The sequence below is a fragment of the Salminus brasiliensis genome, chromosome 15 (genome assembly GCF_030463535.1).
Source record: "Salminus brasiliensis chromosome 15, fSalBra1.hap2, whole genome shotgun sequence".
Classification (NCBI taxonomy): Eukaryota; Metazoa; Chordata; class Actinopteri; order Characiformes; family Bryconidae; genus Salminus; species Salminus brasiliensis.
In genome coordinates this window covers 35,027,428-35,045,850 of record NC_132892.1, presented here as the reverse complement: position 1 = coordinate 35,045,850, position 18,423 = coordinate 35,027,428, and the positions used below count along the sequence as shown (strand labels likewise).

At 40.5% G+C, this 18,423-nt stretch overlaps 1 protein-coding gene across 4 annotated transcripts in view; it reads left to right on the top strand.

The window, feature by feature from the left end:
- The first annotated feature begins 4,214 nt into the window (after positions 1–4,214).
- Positions 4,215–18,423, top strand: part of LOC140535665 (calmodulin-regulated spectrin-associated protein 3) — a 36,663-nt gene continuing 22,454 nt past the window's right edge. For 3 of the 4 annotated variants that reach the window (XM_072657090.1, XM_072657089.1, XM_072657092.1), the window contains exons 1-5: positions 4,215–4,556; positions 13,134–13,408; positions 13,669–13,809; positions 13,971–14,057; positions 16,741–16,773. In XM_072657090.1, the coding sequence (XP_072513191.1) occupies positions 4,409–4,556; positions 13,134–13,408; positions 13,669–13,809; positions 13,971–14,057; positions 16,741–16,773 (684 nt within the window). In that variant the 5' untranslated portion in view covers positions 4,215–4,408. The remainder of the gene's footprint in view (positions 4,557–13,133; positions 13,409–13,668; positions 13,810–13,970; positions 14,058–16,740; positions 16,774–18,423) is intronic. The other variant, XM_072657091.1, reaches the window with a different exon arrangement.

Below are 18,423 nucleotides of genomic sequence, written 5' to 3'. Positions count from 1 at the left end.
AAAGCAAGATAGGTTTGTTTACTTTTTCATTTAATCAATGACAGCAATTCTAATAAAGGTAATAAAGCAAAAATAAAAACAGCATGAAAATAAACATAAACAAATGAAATTTTAATTTTTAAAAACAAGCGAGGGCTGGGTATCTTATCACTGACTGATTTTTACTCAGGTAGCATAAAAATACATTTTAACCCATTCTGTAAACTGTAAAGTGGCAGTGAATGTTAATAAACAGCCAGTAAATGTTAATAAACAGCCAGTGGGTGTTAATAAACAGCCAGTAAATGTTAATAAACAGCCAGTGAATGTTAATAAACAGACAGTGGGTGTTAATAAACAGACAGTGAATGTTAATAAACAGACAGTGGGTGTTAATAAACAGACAGTGGGTGTTAATAAACAGCCAGTGAATGTTAAACAGACAGTGAATGTTAATAAACAGCCAGTAAATGTTAATAAACAGCCAGTGAATGTTAATAAACAGCCAGTGAATGTTAAACAGACAGTGAATGTTAATAAACAGACAGTGAATGTTAATAAACAGACAGTGGGTGTTAATAAACAGCCAGTGAATGTTAAACAGACAGTGGGTGTTAATAAACAGACAGTGAATGTTAATAAACAGACAGTGGGTGTTAATAAACAGCCAGTGAATGTTAAACAGACAGTGGGTGTTAATAAACAGACAGTGGGTGTTAATAAACAGCCAGTGAATGTTAAACAGACAGTGGGTGTTAATAAACAGACAGTGAATGTTAATAAACAGACAGTGGGTGTTAATAAACAGCCAGTGAATGTTAAACAGACAGTGGGTGTTAATAAACAGACAGTGAATGTTAATAAACAGACAGTGGGTGTTAATAAACAGCCAGTGAATGTTAAACAGACAGTGGGTGTTAATAAACAGACAGTGGGTGTTAATAAACAGACAGTGAATGTTAATAAACAGACAGTGGGTGTTAATAAACAGACAGTGGGTGTTAATAAACAGAAAGTGAATGTTAATAAACAGACAGTGGGTGTTAATAAACAGACAGTGGGTGTTAATAAACAGACAGTGGGTGTTAATAAACAGCCAGTGAATGTTAAACAGACAGTGGGTGTTAATAAACAGACAGTGGGTGTTAATAAACAGCCAGTGAATGTTAAACAGACAGTGGGTGTTAATAAACAGACAGTGAATGTTAATAAACAGACAGTGGGTGTTAATAAACAGCCAGTGAATGTTAAACAGACAGTGGGTGTTAATAAACAGACAGTGAATGTTAATAAACAGACAGTGGGTGTTAATAAACAGCCAGTGAATGTTAAACAGACAGTGGGTGTTAATAAACAGACAGTGGGTGTTAATAAACAGACAGTGAATGTTAATAAACAGACAGTGGGTGTTAATAAACAGACAGTGGGTGTTAATACTGCAGTAATACTGGATACTAGCTCTGTTCTATTCGTCTTGGTGAACATTGGTGAACAAGCTGTAGCTCAAAAATGGTCTTATTGAGCCAGTAAGCGCAAAAAAATAAAAATAAACTAATGGAGAAACTCTCTGGGTCCTGTTTAGAGATATCCTAGCTATATTTGAAGTTGCTGAATTAAAGCAATTTTATTAGCAATAACGAGAGGTTATGAATGAATAGAAGGGGCCCGAGAATTGAGCCTTGAGGGACTCTCAAGTGATGCTAATGATGGTGGTGTAGACCCTGTCTTCTCAATGATGTATGATCACATGTGAGTCACTCAATTCGATTTGTTGCCATCAAGTGATCAAATCTACAGTATATTAGTCAGATATTTCACACTGGCTAGACAGAAACCACACAGACTGGGGGTGGACTCCTGGAAATCAGTTCCTGGAAATAAACAGCAGGTACAGCAGTGCTCCAATCAAATCGTCTCGATACTGCCAATATTTGACTGTACTGAATGTATAAGTGCCACCACCACCTGCTCCCACAGTTTACTGAAGAGCGAGGGCTGGTCAGTACTGCAGCACAGCATTGATGTAATCCTGGATGAGTCCAGCATTCTTTTCACAGTCCATCCATTTGCTCAGTTGACTGATATGCAGTTTAATAAAGAAGGTCATTCATGGAAACTGACAGTATATGTTTGATCAGCCATTATTATTATTATTATTATTATTATTGTTATTATTATTACGAACAGGATACATCATCAACCACTGCAGTAAAGTCAGGGTCGCTCTAAAATCTTGTTGTGTTCTAGATAAGTCCTGTTCTAAAGGGTTCCTGTTGGTGGGTGAGGGGTGATGAGACATTATTATTATTATTATTATTATTATTATTATTATGTACAGGATACATCATCAACCACTGCAGTAAAGTCAGGGTCGCTCTAAAATCTTGTTGTGTTCTAGATAAGTCCTGTTCTAAAGGGTTCCTGTTGGTGGGTGAGGGGTGATGAGACATTATTATTATTATTATTATTATTATTATTATTACGTACAGGATACATCATCAACCACTGCAGTAAAGTCAGGGGTCGCTCTAAAATCTTGTGGTGTTCTAGATAAGTCCTGTTCTAAAGGGTTCCTGTGGGTGGGTGAGGGGTGATGAGCCATTATTATTATTATTATTATTATTATTATTACGTACAGGATACATCATCAACCACTGCAGTAAAGTCAGGGGTCGCTCTAAAATCTTGTGGTGTTCTAGATAAGTCCTGTTCTAAAGGGTTCCTGTGGGTGGGTGAGGGGTGATGAGCCATTATTATTATTATTATTATTATTATTATTACGTACAGGATACATCATCAACCACTGCAGTAAAGTCAGGGGTCGCTCTATAATCTAGAATAAAGTGTTCTAGATAAGTCTTGTTCTAAAGGGTTCTTGGGGTGGGTGAGGGGTGATGAGCCATTATTATTATTATTATTATTATTATTATTATGTACAGGATACATCATCAACCACTGCAGTAAAGTCAGGGGTCGCTCTAAAATCTTGTTGTGTTCTAGATAAGTCCTGTTCTAAAGGGTTCCTGTGGGTGGGTGAGGGGTGATGAGCCATTATTATTATTATTATTATTATTATTATTATGTACAGGATACATCATCAACCACTGCAGTAAAGTCAGGGTCGCTCTAAAATCTTGTTGTGTTCTAGATAAGTCCTGTTCTAAAGGGTTCTTTGGGTGGGTGAGGGGTGATGAGACATTATTATTATTATTATTGTTATTATTATTACGTACAGGATACATCATCAACCACTGCAGTAAAGTCAGGGTCGCTCTATAATCTTGTTGTGTTCTAGATAAGTCCTGTTCTAAAGGGTTCCTGTGGGTGGGTGAGGGGTGATGAGCCATTATTATTATTATTATTATTATTATTATTACGTACAGGATACATCATCAACCACTGCAGTAAAGTCAGGGGTCGCTCTATAATCTAGAATAAAGTGTTCTAGATAAGTCTTGTTCTAAAGGGTTCTTGGGGTGGGTGAGGGGTGATGAGCCATTATTATTATTATTATTATTATTATTATTATGTACAGGATACATCATCAACCACTGCAGTAAAGTCAGGGGTCGCTCTAAAATCTTGTTGTGTTCTAGATAAGTCCTGTTCTAAAGGGTTCCTGTGGGTGGGTGAGGGGTGATGAGCCATTATTATTATTATTATTATTATTATTATTATGTACAGGATACATCATCAACCACTGCAGTAAAGTCAGGGTCGCTCTAAAATCTTGTTGTGTTCTAGATAAGTCCTGTTCTAAAGGGTTCTTTGGGTGGGTGAGGGGTGATGAGACATTATTATTATTATTATTGTTATTATTATTACGTACAGGATACATCATCAACCACTGCAGTAAAGTCAGGGTCGCTCTATAATCTTGTTGTGTTCTAGATAAGTCCTGTTCTAAAGGGTTCCTGTGGGTGGGTGAGGGGTGATGACCCATTAATATTATTAATAATAATAATAATAATAATAATAATAACTCCAGATGAATTCAGGGCGGGGTCTTAAACCGGCCTGTTTGGACGTATATGAACGCGTCTAGCCAATCCCAGAGCTCAGCGCAGGAGGGCGGTGCCTGTCCCGAATACGGGTGGGAAAAGAACTGCGCCCGGTCCTACAGTGTCCTCCTCCATCAGCCGCAGCAGTAAGGCCAGGGTTCTCTCGCGGTGTTCTAGATAACGTTCTAGCGTTCCTCTCGGTGGTGGGTGGGTGAGGGGGGGGGGTGAGCCAGTCCAGCTCTTCTTCTCCTCGTCTGTGGTTTTCCTCCCTCCATCCTCCTCCATCCTCCTCCCCTCCATCCTCCATCCTGCAGACCGGTGAGTGAGTGTGAGCGCCGCCGGCCAATCACAGCGCAGGTGGGCGTGGCCAGTGCTGAATACGGGTGCTGGGGAGGGAGAAAGCCGCCTGTGTCCGAGCAGTTCTGGCGATGGTGGACGCGGCTGGCGCGCGCAGGCCTGAGCTCGAGCCTGACGTACCGGTACCAGAGATCACCCCGCTGGACCGGTACGAACCGGGCCGGGCGAGGGCGCGCGCGGGGATCCGCTGGCTCGTTGGCAAGGCCTACGGGCGAGCAGGTAAGGGGCTCGAGGCTCGGTGCGCATCACAAAAGGTGTGTGATGTGTGCTCGTGCGCGTGTGCGCGATGATGTGTGTATGATGTGTTTGCTGCGCGTGCAAAAGGAAAGGTAACAAAGCGAGGCCTTTTGTTATACGTGTGTGTGTGTGTGTGTGTGTGTGTGTGTGTGTGTGTGTGTGTGTGTGTGTGTGTTTGTAGCACCGGTCCCCTCGCGCTGAACCACCGAGAGGCTGACACGCCTAGAGGAGCAGTGTGTGTGTGTGTGAGAGTGTGTGTGTGTGTGTGTGTGTGTGTGTGTGTGTGTGTTATGCCTCAATACAGATGCGGTGCACGTGAAGGGCGCGTGAGGAGTGTTAAGAGATGTGAAAGGGGTGCGCCCCTGCATTCCAGGCCGAGTGTGTGTGTGTGTGTGTGTGTGTGTGTGTGTGCGTTTTGTCGCAGACTCAGAATGTAGGGGGGGGGGTGCATGGGTGTGTGTGACGTCATCTGGGTTACTGTGCCAAAGTGACAACAAAGAGTAGAACCCACACACACCGATTAGCCAAAACATTAAAACCACTGACACGGATGATCTAGACGTTCTAGATAATGACTGGGTCAGAACCTCTCTGTGTGGGGTGGTCTCTCCTGGTATGCAGTGGGGTGCCAAGGGACTCACTGATGCTCATGGAGGCTCCGCCCACCTCACAACTTCCAGGCCTTACAGGATCTGCTGCTGACGTTAGTCCTGGTGCCAGATCCCACAGCAGGACGCCTCGATGGGTCAGAGCAGTTTTGGCGGCACGATGGGGGACCTGCACCTATCGCTACATCTGCGCAGCTCCGCCTGCGCAGCTCCACCTGCGCAGCTCCACCTGCTACCTTTGCGAAGCAGGGTGGGGTTTATGGGCTACCTTAAAAAGGCGAACTCAAGGCGAAGTAAACGGTAGCTAGGTAGAGCAGAACGGAAAAATGAGAATCAACTTAGATGTCTGAGAACTGGTGTAGCTGGGGAGGACCAATGAAAAGGGGTGAGGGCGAGGGGGTGGGGTCAGCTGAGGCTCATTAGCATTTAAAGGAACAGGCTCTCAAACTCCCCGTTCTGAGCAGGGCTGGTTAAGACTGGGTGAGAAGGTGAAGGTGGTTCTAGTGGCCTTTAAAGACGTTTCTCTGTCCATTCGGCCTCGTGCAGATTTGCATATTTTATTTATTCCTTTAGAAGTTGATTAATATTTGCTTTAGCGAAATCTTGATTATTTCTATCACTATGTTTTTATTGAACAGCATATGATACCATCACTTAAAGGTTTCCTAGAAAGTTCCTAGAGGTCAGTCGATGGACCTGAGAAACCGTGACCCTCAAACACTGCTGTTCCCCCAGCAGAACCCGAAACAGAGCTGTAAAACAGGCCAGTTCTAAAACCCCCAAACTGTTACATCACAGTCTTGATTCGTTATATTTACACCCCCACATTTGCATAAATCCCGCCCACTAGAGAAAGCCATTAGAGGCTAAGGAAGCAGTATAGTGCAGCCCATAGTGCAGTAGCAGCGTTCTGACCCGACCCGGATCCTGAATGTATGGATGCTGTAACTAGAGCTGGGCGATATGACGATATTTTATCGTATCGTGATAATTTTTGTTATGGTGATGAAGGTTGCTATGGTGATACAGTAAGCTTTTCTGATCATATGGAGGAGACTGTTAGTGTTAATAAACACTGATCAGCTGCAGGGTTCATTACTAACAGTGTGATCAGACTGAAGGGTTAATTAGATGAAGAGCAGCAGATGTTGAGTAGAAATCACTGTATTCAGTACAGAGAGGATCTGAACTGTAGTTTATAAGAATCTGATACTGATGATTTTAGTCTGTGATTACAGATATCGTAAAAAATATATAATGTATCACATATCGTGATATAGTATTTCTACCATATCGCCCAGCCCTACTACCCAGTGAGGTTTACGGCTCTGTGATATACAGTGTAAACAGTGGGGCTGTGTACTGGCAGTAACCTGGCCAGGTTATGATTCCATATACTGTGAGATATAGAGCTGGACAATATGACCATATTTTATCAAATCGTGATCAATTTAGTTTTTGTTGAGTGTATCGTGAATTTAATCAGTGCTTAAGGAGCACTGATTATCTGCACGTTTCTGCAGAGTATTGGGATATATATATATATGTGTATATTGTTTATTATGCTGTTGGTGCATTTTATCTACATGATGAAATATTGTGGTAATTTTAGATATATCGTAAAAAATATCGTGATAAATTGTTTTTCCATATCGCCCAGCTCTACTGTGATATATTGTGATTGTGATCAAATTTTAGTAAAATTGTCCTAGAATAAAATACACCTTCGTATGAGCCGCTGTTTTTTTTTTTTTTTTTTTTTTTTTGTACATATGTTTTTTATTAGACATTCAACATTACAGTATAAATAGTAACCATAACATGAACTGAACATGGATGTCCAATTTTTTTATTAATCCCTTAACACTCCAGGGCTGATTACACACTAAGGTGTATTCCTCAGTAACTACAGGGACTCTAAACTGGTGATCTGGTGGGGCTCTTCTTTGCTAATTGAAGTTATAGCTATATGTAATAACACTTTTCGGACAGCCGGCTTTTTAAGGGGTTAACATATATATCAACCATACCCCCCTCCTCCAAATACCATATCGCCCAGCCCTACTACACAGTGTGGTTTCCGGCTCTCTGATATACAGTGTAATCAGTGGGGCTGTGTACTGGCAGTAACCTATCTGTGAGACATAGAGCTGGACAATATGACGATATTTTATCGTATCGTGATAATAAGTATATATATAAGCTATATCGTGAATATCATCAGCATGGATTATTTGCACGTTTCCTTACAGAGAGTGTATCAGATTTGTTTAATTGAATAAAATGCAGCTTATTTTGAGTAAAAAGACGGTATTATTTGAAAAATATAATAAAAGAAAAGAACATAATTTAAAAAAGTGAAATCTGACTGACTACTTTTACATGTAAGTTATTCATTAATAAGCAATTCTGTGTTTTTGAGAATCGATACAGTATCATAAAACATAATTTGGCGACACTCAAGTGTATTGATATTTTCTCACACCTTTAGTAAACAAACTGCTGACTCTAAGCAAGTGCTGCCGGCTGCTGAACACCCCACACAGACCCTCAGTGCCCCACAGTGCCCCCCGGGTTTGGAGCGGGTTCGGCCTGATTCTGGAAAACTGCTGAAATTCCCTGTTTTTCTAGAACAGTAATTCCATTCTGAAGCGTAACCTTCCTGTGTGTGTGTGTGTGTGTGTGTGTGTGTGTGTGTGTTTGTGTGTGTGTGTGTGTGTGTTCCTAAGATGCTTATGTAAGCTCTGAAGAAGGCCAGTGTTCAGTCAGGGTTTCTTCCTCCATATTACTGCTGCTGCCTTGCGCAGGCGCTCCGAATTTGGGTCAGCGTGGGAATCCCTCTGTGTGTGTGTGTGTGTGTGTGTGTGTGTGTGTGTGTGTCTAAGTGTATGTGTGTGCTGCAAGTTCTAGCTCTAGTGTGATAGCAGGTCAGAGACCATCACTCTCAATTCATCTATATCTGTATTATAATCTGTACAGAGCATATTATTGTATATAGTTACTAACATACACTATATGTCCAAATAGAAAGTCTTCTTCTCTGGACAGTAGAGACAGTTACTCCAACAGAAGCAGGATCAGCTCTTTAATACCCTTGATTTCAGAAGAAACAGGGAATAAGCAATTGTCCCAATACTTTTGTCACTATTGTGGATATACATATTATTATTACATGTAGAAGCTTACTTGCTCTAGCTTTAGTGTGCTAGCGTGTCGGTGGCTGGTGTTCGTGTGAAGGAGACCCGTCACCTTCTATCTTTATCACAGATTCGTTCCTTTGACCCTCTCATGTGAATGATGTGGTGTCACATTTCTCAGATCTGCTCTCAGAACTCCAGTTCCTCCAAGACACAGTAAACCCTCCTCAGTGTATATCACAATACCTACATTTAGTTATTAATATTCACCCTAATGAGAGACTGTAGCTCCTCCTCCTCAGTGTATATCACAGTACCTACATTTAGAGTGTTATTAATATTCACCCTAATGAGAGACTGTAGCTCCGCCTCCTCAGTGTATATCACAATACCTACATTTAGTTATTAATATTCACACTAATGAGAGATTGTAGCTCTGCCTCCTCAGTGTATATCACAATACCTACATTTAGTTATTAATATTCACCATAATGACAGACTGTAGCTCCTCCTCCTCAGTGTATATCACAGTACCTACATTTAGAGTGTTATTAATATTCACCCTAATGAGAGACTGTAGCTCTGCCTCCTCAGTGTATATCACAATACCTACATTTAGTTATTAATATTCACCCTAATGAGAGACTGTAGCTCCTCCTCCTCAGTGTATATCACAGTACCTACATTTAGAGTGTTATTAATATTCACCCTAATGAGAGACTGTAGCTCCGCCTCCTCAGTGTATATCACAATACCTACATTTAGTTATTAATATTCACTCTAATGAGAGACTGTAGCTCCTCCTCCTCAGTGTATATCACAGTACCTACATTTAGAGTTATTAATATTCACCCTAATGAGAGACTGTAGCTCCTCCTCCTCAGTGTATATCACAATACCTACATTTAGTTATTAATATTCACCCTAATGAGAGACTGTAGCTCCTCCTCCTCAGTGTATATCACAGTACCTACATTTAGAGTGTTATTAATATTCACCCTAATGAGAGACTGTAGCTCCGCCTCCTCAGTGTATATCACAATACCTACATTTAGTTATTAATATTCACCATAATGACAGACTGTAGCTCCGCCTCCTCAGTGTATATCACAATACCTACATTTAGTTATTAATATTCACCCTAATGAGAGACTGTAGCTCCGCCTCCTCAGTGTATATCACAATACCTACATTTAGAGCATTATTAATATTCACCCTAATGAGAGACTGTAGCTCCGCCTCCTCAGTGTATATCACAATACCTACATTTAGTTATTAATATTCACCCTAATGAGAGACTGTAGCTCCTCCTCCTCAGTGTATAACACAATACCTACATTTAGAGAGTTATTAATATTCACCCTAATGAGAGACTGTAGCTCCTCCTCCTCAGTGTAGATCACAATACCTACATTTAGAGTTATTAATATTCACCCTAATGAGAGACTGTAGCTCCTCCTCCTCAGTGTATATCACAATACCTACATTTAGAGCGTTATTAATATTCACCCTAATGAGAGACTGTAGCTCCGCCTCCTCAGTGTATATCACAATACCTACATTTAGTTATTAATATTCACCATAATGAGAGACTGTAGCTCCGCCTCCTCAGTGTATATCACAATACCTACATTTAGTTATTAATATTTACCCTAATGAGAGACTGTAGCTCCGCCTCCTCAGTGTATATCACAATACCTACATTTAGAGCGTTATTAATATTCACCCTAATGAGAGACTGTAGCTCCGCCTCCTCAGTGTATATCACAATACCTACATTTAGTTATTAATATTCACCATAATGAGAGACTGTAGCTCCGCCTCCTCAGTGTATATCACAATACCTACATTTAGTTATTAATATTCACCATAATGAGAGACTGTAGCTCCGCCTCCTCAGTGTATATCACAATACCTACATTTAGTTATTAATATTCACCATAATGAGAGACTGTAGCTCCTCCTCCTCAGTGTATCTCACAATACCTACATTTAGAGCGTTATTAATATTCACCCTAATGAGAGACTGTAGCTCCTCCTCCTCAGTGTATATCACAATACCTACATTTAGAGCGTTATTAATATTCACCCTAATGAGAGACTGTAGCTCCGCCTCCTCAGTGTATATCACAATACCTACATTTAGAGTTATGAATATTCACCCTAATGAGAGACTGTAGCTCCGCCTCCTCAGTGTATATCACAATACCTACATTTAGAGCGTTATTAATATTCACCCTAATGAGAGACTGTAGCTCCGCCTCCTCAGTGTATATCACAATACCTACATTTAGAGCGTTATTAATATTCACCCTAATGAGAGACTGTAGCTCCGCCTCCTCAGTGTATATCACAATACCTACATTTAGAGCATTATTAATATTCACCCTAATGAGAGACTGTAGCTCCGCCTCCTCAGTGTATATCACAATACCTACATTTAGAGAGTTATTAATATTTACTCTAATGAGAGACTGTAGCTCCGCCTCCTCAGTGTATATCACAATACCTACATTTAGAGCATTATTAATATTCACCCTAATGAGAGACTGTAGCTCCGCCTCCTCAGTGTATATCACAATACCTACATTTAGTTATTAATATTCACCCTAATGAGAGACTGTAGCTCCGCCTCCTCAGTGTATATCACAATACCTACATTTAGAGCGTTATTAATATTCACTCTAATGAGAGACTGTAGCTCCTCCTCCTCAGTGTATATCACAGTACCTACATTTAGAGCGTTATTAATATTCACCCTAATGAGAGACTGTAGCTCCGCCTCCTCAGTGTATATCACAATACCTACATTTAGAGCGTTATTAATATTCACCCTAATGAGAGACTGTAGCTCCTCCTCCTCAGTGTATATCTCAATACCTACATTTAGAGCATTATTAATATTCACCCTAATGAGAGACTGTAGCTCCGCCTCCTCAGTGTATATCACAATACCTACATTTAGAGCGTTATTAATATTCACCCTAATGAGAGACTGTAGCTCCTCCTCCTCAGTGTATATCACAATACCTACATTTAGTTATTAATATTCACCCTAATGAGAGACTGTAGCTCCTCCTCCTCAGTGTATATCTCAATACCTACATTTAGAGCATTATTAATATTCACCCTAATGAGAGACTGTAGCTCCGCCTCCTCAGTGTATATCACAATACCTACATTTAGAGCATTATTAATATTCACCCTAATGAGAGACTGTAGCTCCGCCTCCTCAGTGTATATCACAATACCTACATTTAGTTATTAATATTCACCCTAATGAGAGACTGTAGCTCCGCCTCCTCAGTGTATATCACAATACCTACATTTAGAGCGTTATTAATATTCACTCTAATGAGAGACTGTAGCTCCTCCTCCTCAGTGTATATCACAGTACCTACATTTAGAGCGTTATTAATATTCACCCTAATGAGAGACTGTAGCTCCGCCTCCTCAGTGTATATCACAATACCTACATTTAGAGCGTTATTAATATTCACCCTAATGAGAGACTGTAGCTCCTCCTCCTCAGTGTATATCTCAATACCTACATTTAGAGCATTATTAATATTCACCCTAATGAGAGACTGTAGCTCCGCCTCCTCAGTGTATATCACAATACCTACATTTAGAGCGTTATTAATATTCACCCTAATGAGAGACTGTAGCTCCTCCTCCTCAGTGTATATCACAATACCTACATTTAGTTATTAATATTCACCCTAATGAGAGACTGTAGCTCCTCCTCCTCAGTGTATATCTCAATACCTACATTTAGAGCATTATTAATATTCACCCTAATGAGAGACTGTAGCTCCGCCTCCTCAGTGTATATCACAATACCTACATTTAGAGCATTATTAATATTTACCCTAATGAGAGACTGTAGCTCCTCCTCCTCAGTGTATATCTCAATACCTACATTTAGAGCATTATTAATATTCACCCTAATGAGAGACTGTAGCTCCGCCTCCTCAGTGTTTATCACAATACCTACATTTAGAGCGTTATTAATATTCACCCTAATGAGACACTGTAGCTCCGCCTCCTCAGTGTATATCACAATACCTACATTTAGAGCGTTATTAATATTCACCCTAATGAGAGACTGTAGCTCCTCCTCCTCAGTGTATATCACAGTACCTACATTTAGAGCGTTATTAATATTCACCCTAATGAGAGACTGTAGCTCCTCCTCCTCAGTGTATATCACAATACCTACATTTAGAGCGTTATTCATATTCACCCTAATGAGAGACTGTAGCTCCTCCTCCTCAGTGTATATCACAGTACCTACATTTAGAGTTATTAATATTCACCCTAATGAGAGACTGTAGCTCCTCCTCCTCAGTGTATATCACAATACCTACATTTAGAGCGTTATTCATATTCACCCTAATGAGAGACTGTAGCTCCTCCTCCTCAGTGTATATCACAGTACCTACATTTAGAGCCTTATTACTGGATCAGAAACTTCTCATTTCTCAGAATATCTGTTTGATTATGTTTCAAGTTGTGTTTTAAGATCAATCGCTAAATTGTTGCGAGGTGGGCGGGGCCTTAGTTAGCATTAGCGGACCGTTGTGAACCCATGACCCTGTTGTCGGTTTTCCGGTTGTCCTTCCTTGGGGCACTTCTGGTAGGTACTGACCATTATATACCAGGACCACCCCACAAGACCTGCTTGCTGATGTTTGGGAGATGTTCTGACCCAGTCCGTATCTAGAACCTCACAGTTTGGTTCTTGGTTAGGTGTCTGAGATGCTTTCTGCTGCTTCTCTGTTTGACCGTGGTACTCTGTACTTTATCTCCAGAGAACATCCCAGCAGATCTGTCCGAGGCTCTAGCTGATGGCCATAATGGTGACGTTTTCGGACCTTCAGTGGAGCGCCTCCTACTCTCCAGTGAGCTGTACTGCAGCACCATCACCTCCCTCCTACAGGCACACTCTCGCCCACAAACTGGCTCATCAGCGCCCCCTAGAGACCATGGCAGCCTGCTTCAGCTCCTCCAGCACCGCGGCCTGTCGCCGACACACTCGCATAAACCCGTCACGGACGCACAGCTCGCCAGCAAACCCATCAACACGGTGTGTTCAGGAATTAGAACAGTTAATCATTCAACATCCTACCCTTCCTAATGCAATCAAATCCTCACAGCAATGCTCTGCTCCAGAATCTAGTAGAACGTCTTCTTCTCTGGACAGTAGAGACAGTTACTCCAACAAAAGACAAAAGCAGGAGAAACTCTTTTTAATGAGTGAGCAGGCGTCCCAAAACTTTTGTCCACAGTGTTGATCAAGGTTCCTCACTCTTACTGGGTGTCTGTCTCTTCTCTGATTGGTTGCAGGGTGCCCATTTGGCACTCATCGATACGCTGATGACGCTGGCTGCCATGGAGACTGTGGGTTCGGTCAAGATGGCCAAAGAGGCCGATCAGTTCGGCGATGGAGCAAGCTGGGAGAACTCTCTTCTCTTTTGGATCAACAAGGTTTAGATCTAGAGCCTGGAGTCCTGAATGCGAATAGATTATATTCTGGATTCTATGGGAAATTCTATAGAAATCACAACACACACACACACACACACACACACACACACACACACACACAGATTTCTGCGTCCGTTTATAAAGTGTGTTGTGTTTCACAGTTGAACCAGAAGCTGAGGGAGAGTACCGAGGCAGATGATCTGCAGAAGCCACAGACCTGCACAGATCTGCTACCAGCCCAACCATCAGTGAGTGGCTCACACCAGCAGGGGGGGCTCACACCAGCAGGGGGGGCTCAGTGGGTGGAGTACTGGGTTATCAGTACCCAGATCTGCTAAGCTAGCACTGTTGGGGCCTTGTTGGGCAACTCGAGGGGTGCTGTAGTAGCATGGCTCACCCTGGGGGCAGTGGTGGCTCAGTGGTGGCTCAGTGGTTAGGGGTGGTGCTGTTAATGACAGAGTTGTGGGTTCGAGACCCGGGTTCGCCAGGCTCTGAGCGGTAGCGTTACCGAACTTCCACCTGCACCCTTCACTGGGCTTCAGCACAGGCGGTTAACATGTCTGGTGGTCCCTCCAGCATGGACCCGCGGCGGGGAGGGCTACGGTCATTTATGCTAACATCACTTCACATCTCTGAATGGACTCCTCCCACTCAGCCGGTGTAAACATTTGCAACATTAGCAACGGATTTAGCATTCAGAGTCACAGATAATCTGCCCAACCATCCAGCACATCCTGCACTGACTGTGGTTTTATTGGTTGCCTGGTTTAAATAGACACATGATGGGCGGAGTTTTGGTGTGTGTGCTTGGTTGAATCATGGGTGTGGCTTCAGCATTAATGTTTGTTAAATGCTTTAGATGAAACATATAGAAAGTCTTTTACAAGGTCTTTATAAACGTTAATACACATTAATACCTTTAGATATATATAAGTGTCATGTTAAAAACAGTGGAAATCAGAATCAGCCAAGAAAATAGTCCGGCCTCTCTAATCTGAACTGATGGGGTGTGCCGGTGCCCTAATTTCTGCTGTTGATCCACTTGCACAAGTCAGTCTAGATGTGGTACACTGTCTTGTTAAGTCCTTTTGAAAATGTGCTGGAGACAGTTTATATGCAGAGACTGAAATCGCCTGAGGAGGCAGTGAGGAGGCAGTCTCCATGTACACCCAAACCAAAACCCAGAATCAGAATCAGAATCAGAAATACTTATTGATCCCAGGAGGGAAACTGCAGTTGATACAGTTGCAACCGTTCATGTAAAAATAAACAGTCTATAAAATAAACATTCTATAAATAACACAAAATAAACAGTCTATAAATAAACAGTCTATTAAATAAACACTCTATAGATAACACTAAATAAACAGTCTATAAAATAAACACTATAAATAAACAGTCTATAAATAAACAGTATAAATAAACACTCTATAAAATAAACACTATAAACACTATAAATAAACACTCTATAAAATAAACACTATAAATAAACACTAAATAAACAGTCTATAAATCAAACACTATAAATAAACACTATAAATAAGCACTATAAAATAAACACTATAAATAAACACTCTATAAAATAAACACTATAAATCAACACTATAAATAAACACTATAAATAAACACTATAAAATAAATACTAAAAATAAACACTAAATAAACGGTCTATAAAATAAACACTATAAATAACACTAAATAAACAGTCTGTAAAATAAACACTATAAATAACACTAAATAAACAGTCTATAAAATAAACACTATAAATAAACACTCTATAAAATAAACCCTCTAAAAATAAACATTCTATAAATAAACACTAAAAAATAACATTAGAAATAAACAGTCTATAAATAAACACCATAAATAACACTAAATAAACAGTCTGTAAAATAAACACTATAAATAACACTAAATAAACAGTCTATAAAATAAACACTATAAATAAACACTCTATAAAATAAACCCTCTAAAAATAAACATTCTATAAATAAACACTAAAAAATAACATTAGAAATAAACAGTCTATAAATAAACACCATAAATAACACTAAATAAACAGTCTATAAATAAACACTATAAATAAAACTAAATAAACAGTCTATAAAATAAACACTTTAAATAAACTCTAAATAAACAGTCTATAAATTAAACACTATAAATAAACACTATAAATTAAACACTAAAAATAAACATCCTATAAAGAAACACTAAAAAATAACATTAGAAATAAACAGTCTATAAATAAACACCATAAATAAACACTATAAAATAAACACTTTATAAAATAAAACAATAAAATAACACTCTATAAATAAACACTTTATAATAAACACTATAAAATAAACACTCTATAAATAAACAGTCTACCAATAAGCACCCTATACAATAACACTCTACAGTCTACAGTCTTGATAGTGGTCCTGACTTTCGAAACCATGCTTTCCCTTATTTCACTGCCAAAAAAAAAAATCTAAAATCTTAAATTTGAAATCTACTCTAAATATCTGATATTTCTAAATTTTACTTTGTTGTAATTTTTAATTAAATTATGAAATTAAATTAAATTAAATTAAATTATTAAAACAATGTTATTAAATGATTCATGAAATGATCATTTTGCTTAATTCAAGGATCATTTCTTGAAAAGCTTGAAAAGCTAAATGATATCTTTAAATATGTTTTCATTATATTTATATCTTTTTAAATGAAGCATTTGCCAATAGAATAAGACACCTTCAGTAGATACAAAAACTCAAAGTGAGTGAAAATAAGTTTTACGAAGTTTTAAAGTATTATGAATAATTAAAATGATTAAGATTAAGAAGTTAATGAATCATATAATATTACTACATTCACAGCTAACCCTTTCCACCCCGTCACTAACCCCTGTCCTCTCCTCTCTCTTCCTCCCTTGCTTCTGGGAAACAGTGTCCGACTCGGTGGTACTGGAAGCTGGTCCCAGTGAGTACTCAGTGATGTACACACACAGACACAGACATGGTCTTTCTCTGGGCTCTAGATAGGACAGAACCTGCATGTTTCTGAGGCAGTTTGATTGCACCATGCCGGACTCAGGATAGGGACAGACGCCGTGCGACAGGGCAGTAAGGCCTCAAATCAGTCTCACGATTACTTGACGGATATAGAAGCTGCTCGACAGGGCTGGACAGGGCAGAGTCACGTGACTACATATGCGGTGGTGCGTTTTTAAGGGTCAGGCTTTTTAAGGATTCCCACCGGACGGACATGAGCTAGCTCATGCTTTCCTCGTTACCATAGCGAGCAGATCACTGACATGGATAATGGCACTTACTTAAAGTACCCTTCAGACGCTCCCCTGAGAAGATGACCCCTATTGAGACCCCTAGTTTCTGGGTTTTGCCTCCGTATGTAAGGAGGAGCCGGCCTCTGTAGAAAGCTGGAGGTGCTGCAAACCGTGTGCAGAAGATTAACCCAGGCCTGGGAGAACGAGATCCAGACAGGTCTAAAATGACCAGACGAGGGGTCAGTGATAAAGGAGGAGACCTCAGAGCATGCTCCCACCTTAAGGGGGCAGTAAAATGACCCGTATGAGCTGGATTCATTGGGTTAGAGGTTCTGAATGTCGCTTCCCTGGATCACCGCTTATGTGGTCATCTGTAATCAGACAGTACTGGTCAGAGATTGACCACATGGTGGGACGAGCCTTTACCTGGGTTTCCCGGGTCTTTGTTTAGCATCAGGTGCAGATGTTTGGTACAGGACTGATTCGGATCCGGATGAGATTCTTTTAAAAGAGCTTTCTGTCATCAAACTAGAGCCCAAGATCCACCTTACTGCTCCACGTCTGTCTCTCTGTCTGTCTGTCTGTCTGTCTCTCTGTCTGTCTGTCTGTCCATTTATCGCACTGGTTCTCAGTCCCAGAGATCGGCTGCCTCCTTCAGCACAGTATCTGGATTCACATGCACTACATGTCCAAATGTTTGTGGACACTCCTTCTAAGCTGACACAGATGCACACACACAGCTTGTCTAGTCCCTGTACAGAACTACTGCCAATAGAATAGGACTCCCTGGAGCAGATCAACATCATGACCCTATTGGCTCCATGCTGCCTAATGCCAGGCGTGGGCTAGAGGGGTATAAAGCCCCCCAGCATTGAGGAGCTGTGGAGCAGTGGAAGAACTGTGTTCTCTGGAATGATGGTGGAGGAGCTCCATCCAGTACTTTTGGATGGGAAGAGTTGAGGAGTTGGGGATGATGAGGTGGAGTGGTGATCATCATCATCATCATCCTCCAACATCCTGACCTCATTAACGCTCTCAATCAAATCCTCACAGCAATGCTCCTCCTCCAGAATCTAGTAGAAAGTCTTCTTCTCTGGACAGTAGAGACAGTTACTCCAACAGAAGCAGGATCAACTCTTTTAATACCCCTGATTTCAGAAGAAGCGGTGAATGAGCAGGTGTCCCAATACTTTTGTCCAAATAGTCACAACTTATCTAAATGATCACACACTCTTCTCAAACCGGGTAGAGGACTTCAGTGATCTCTGATGTGGTTTCTGACGCTGTAGGTCTGTTATCTAGAACATAGAGTACATGGGACTGATTAGCCTGCTAGCTACATTAGC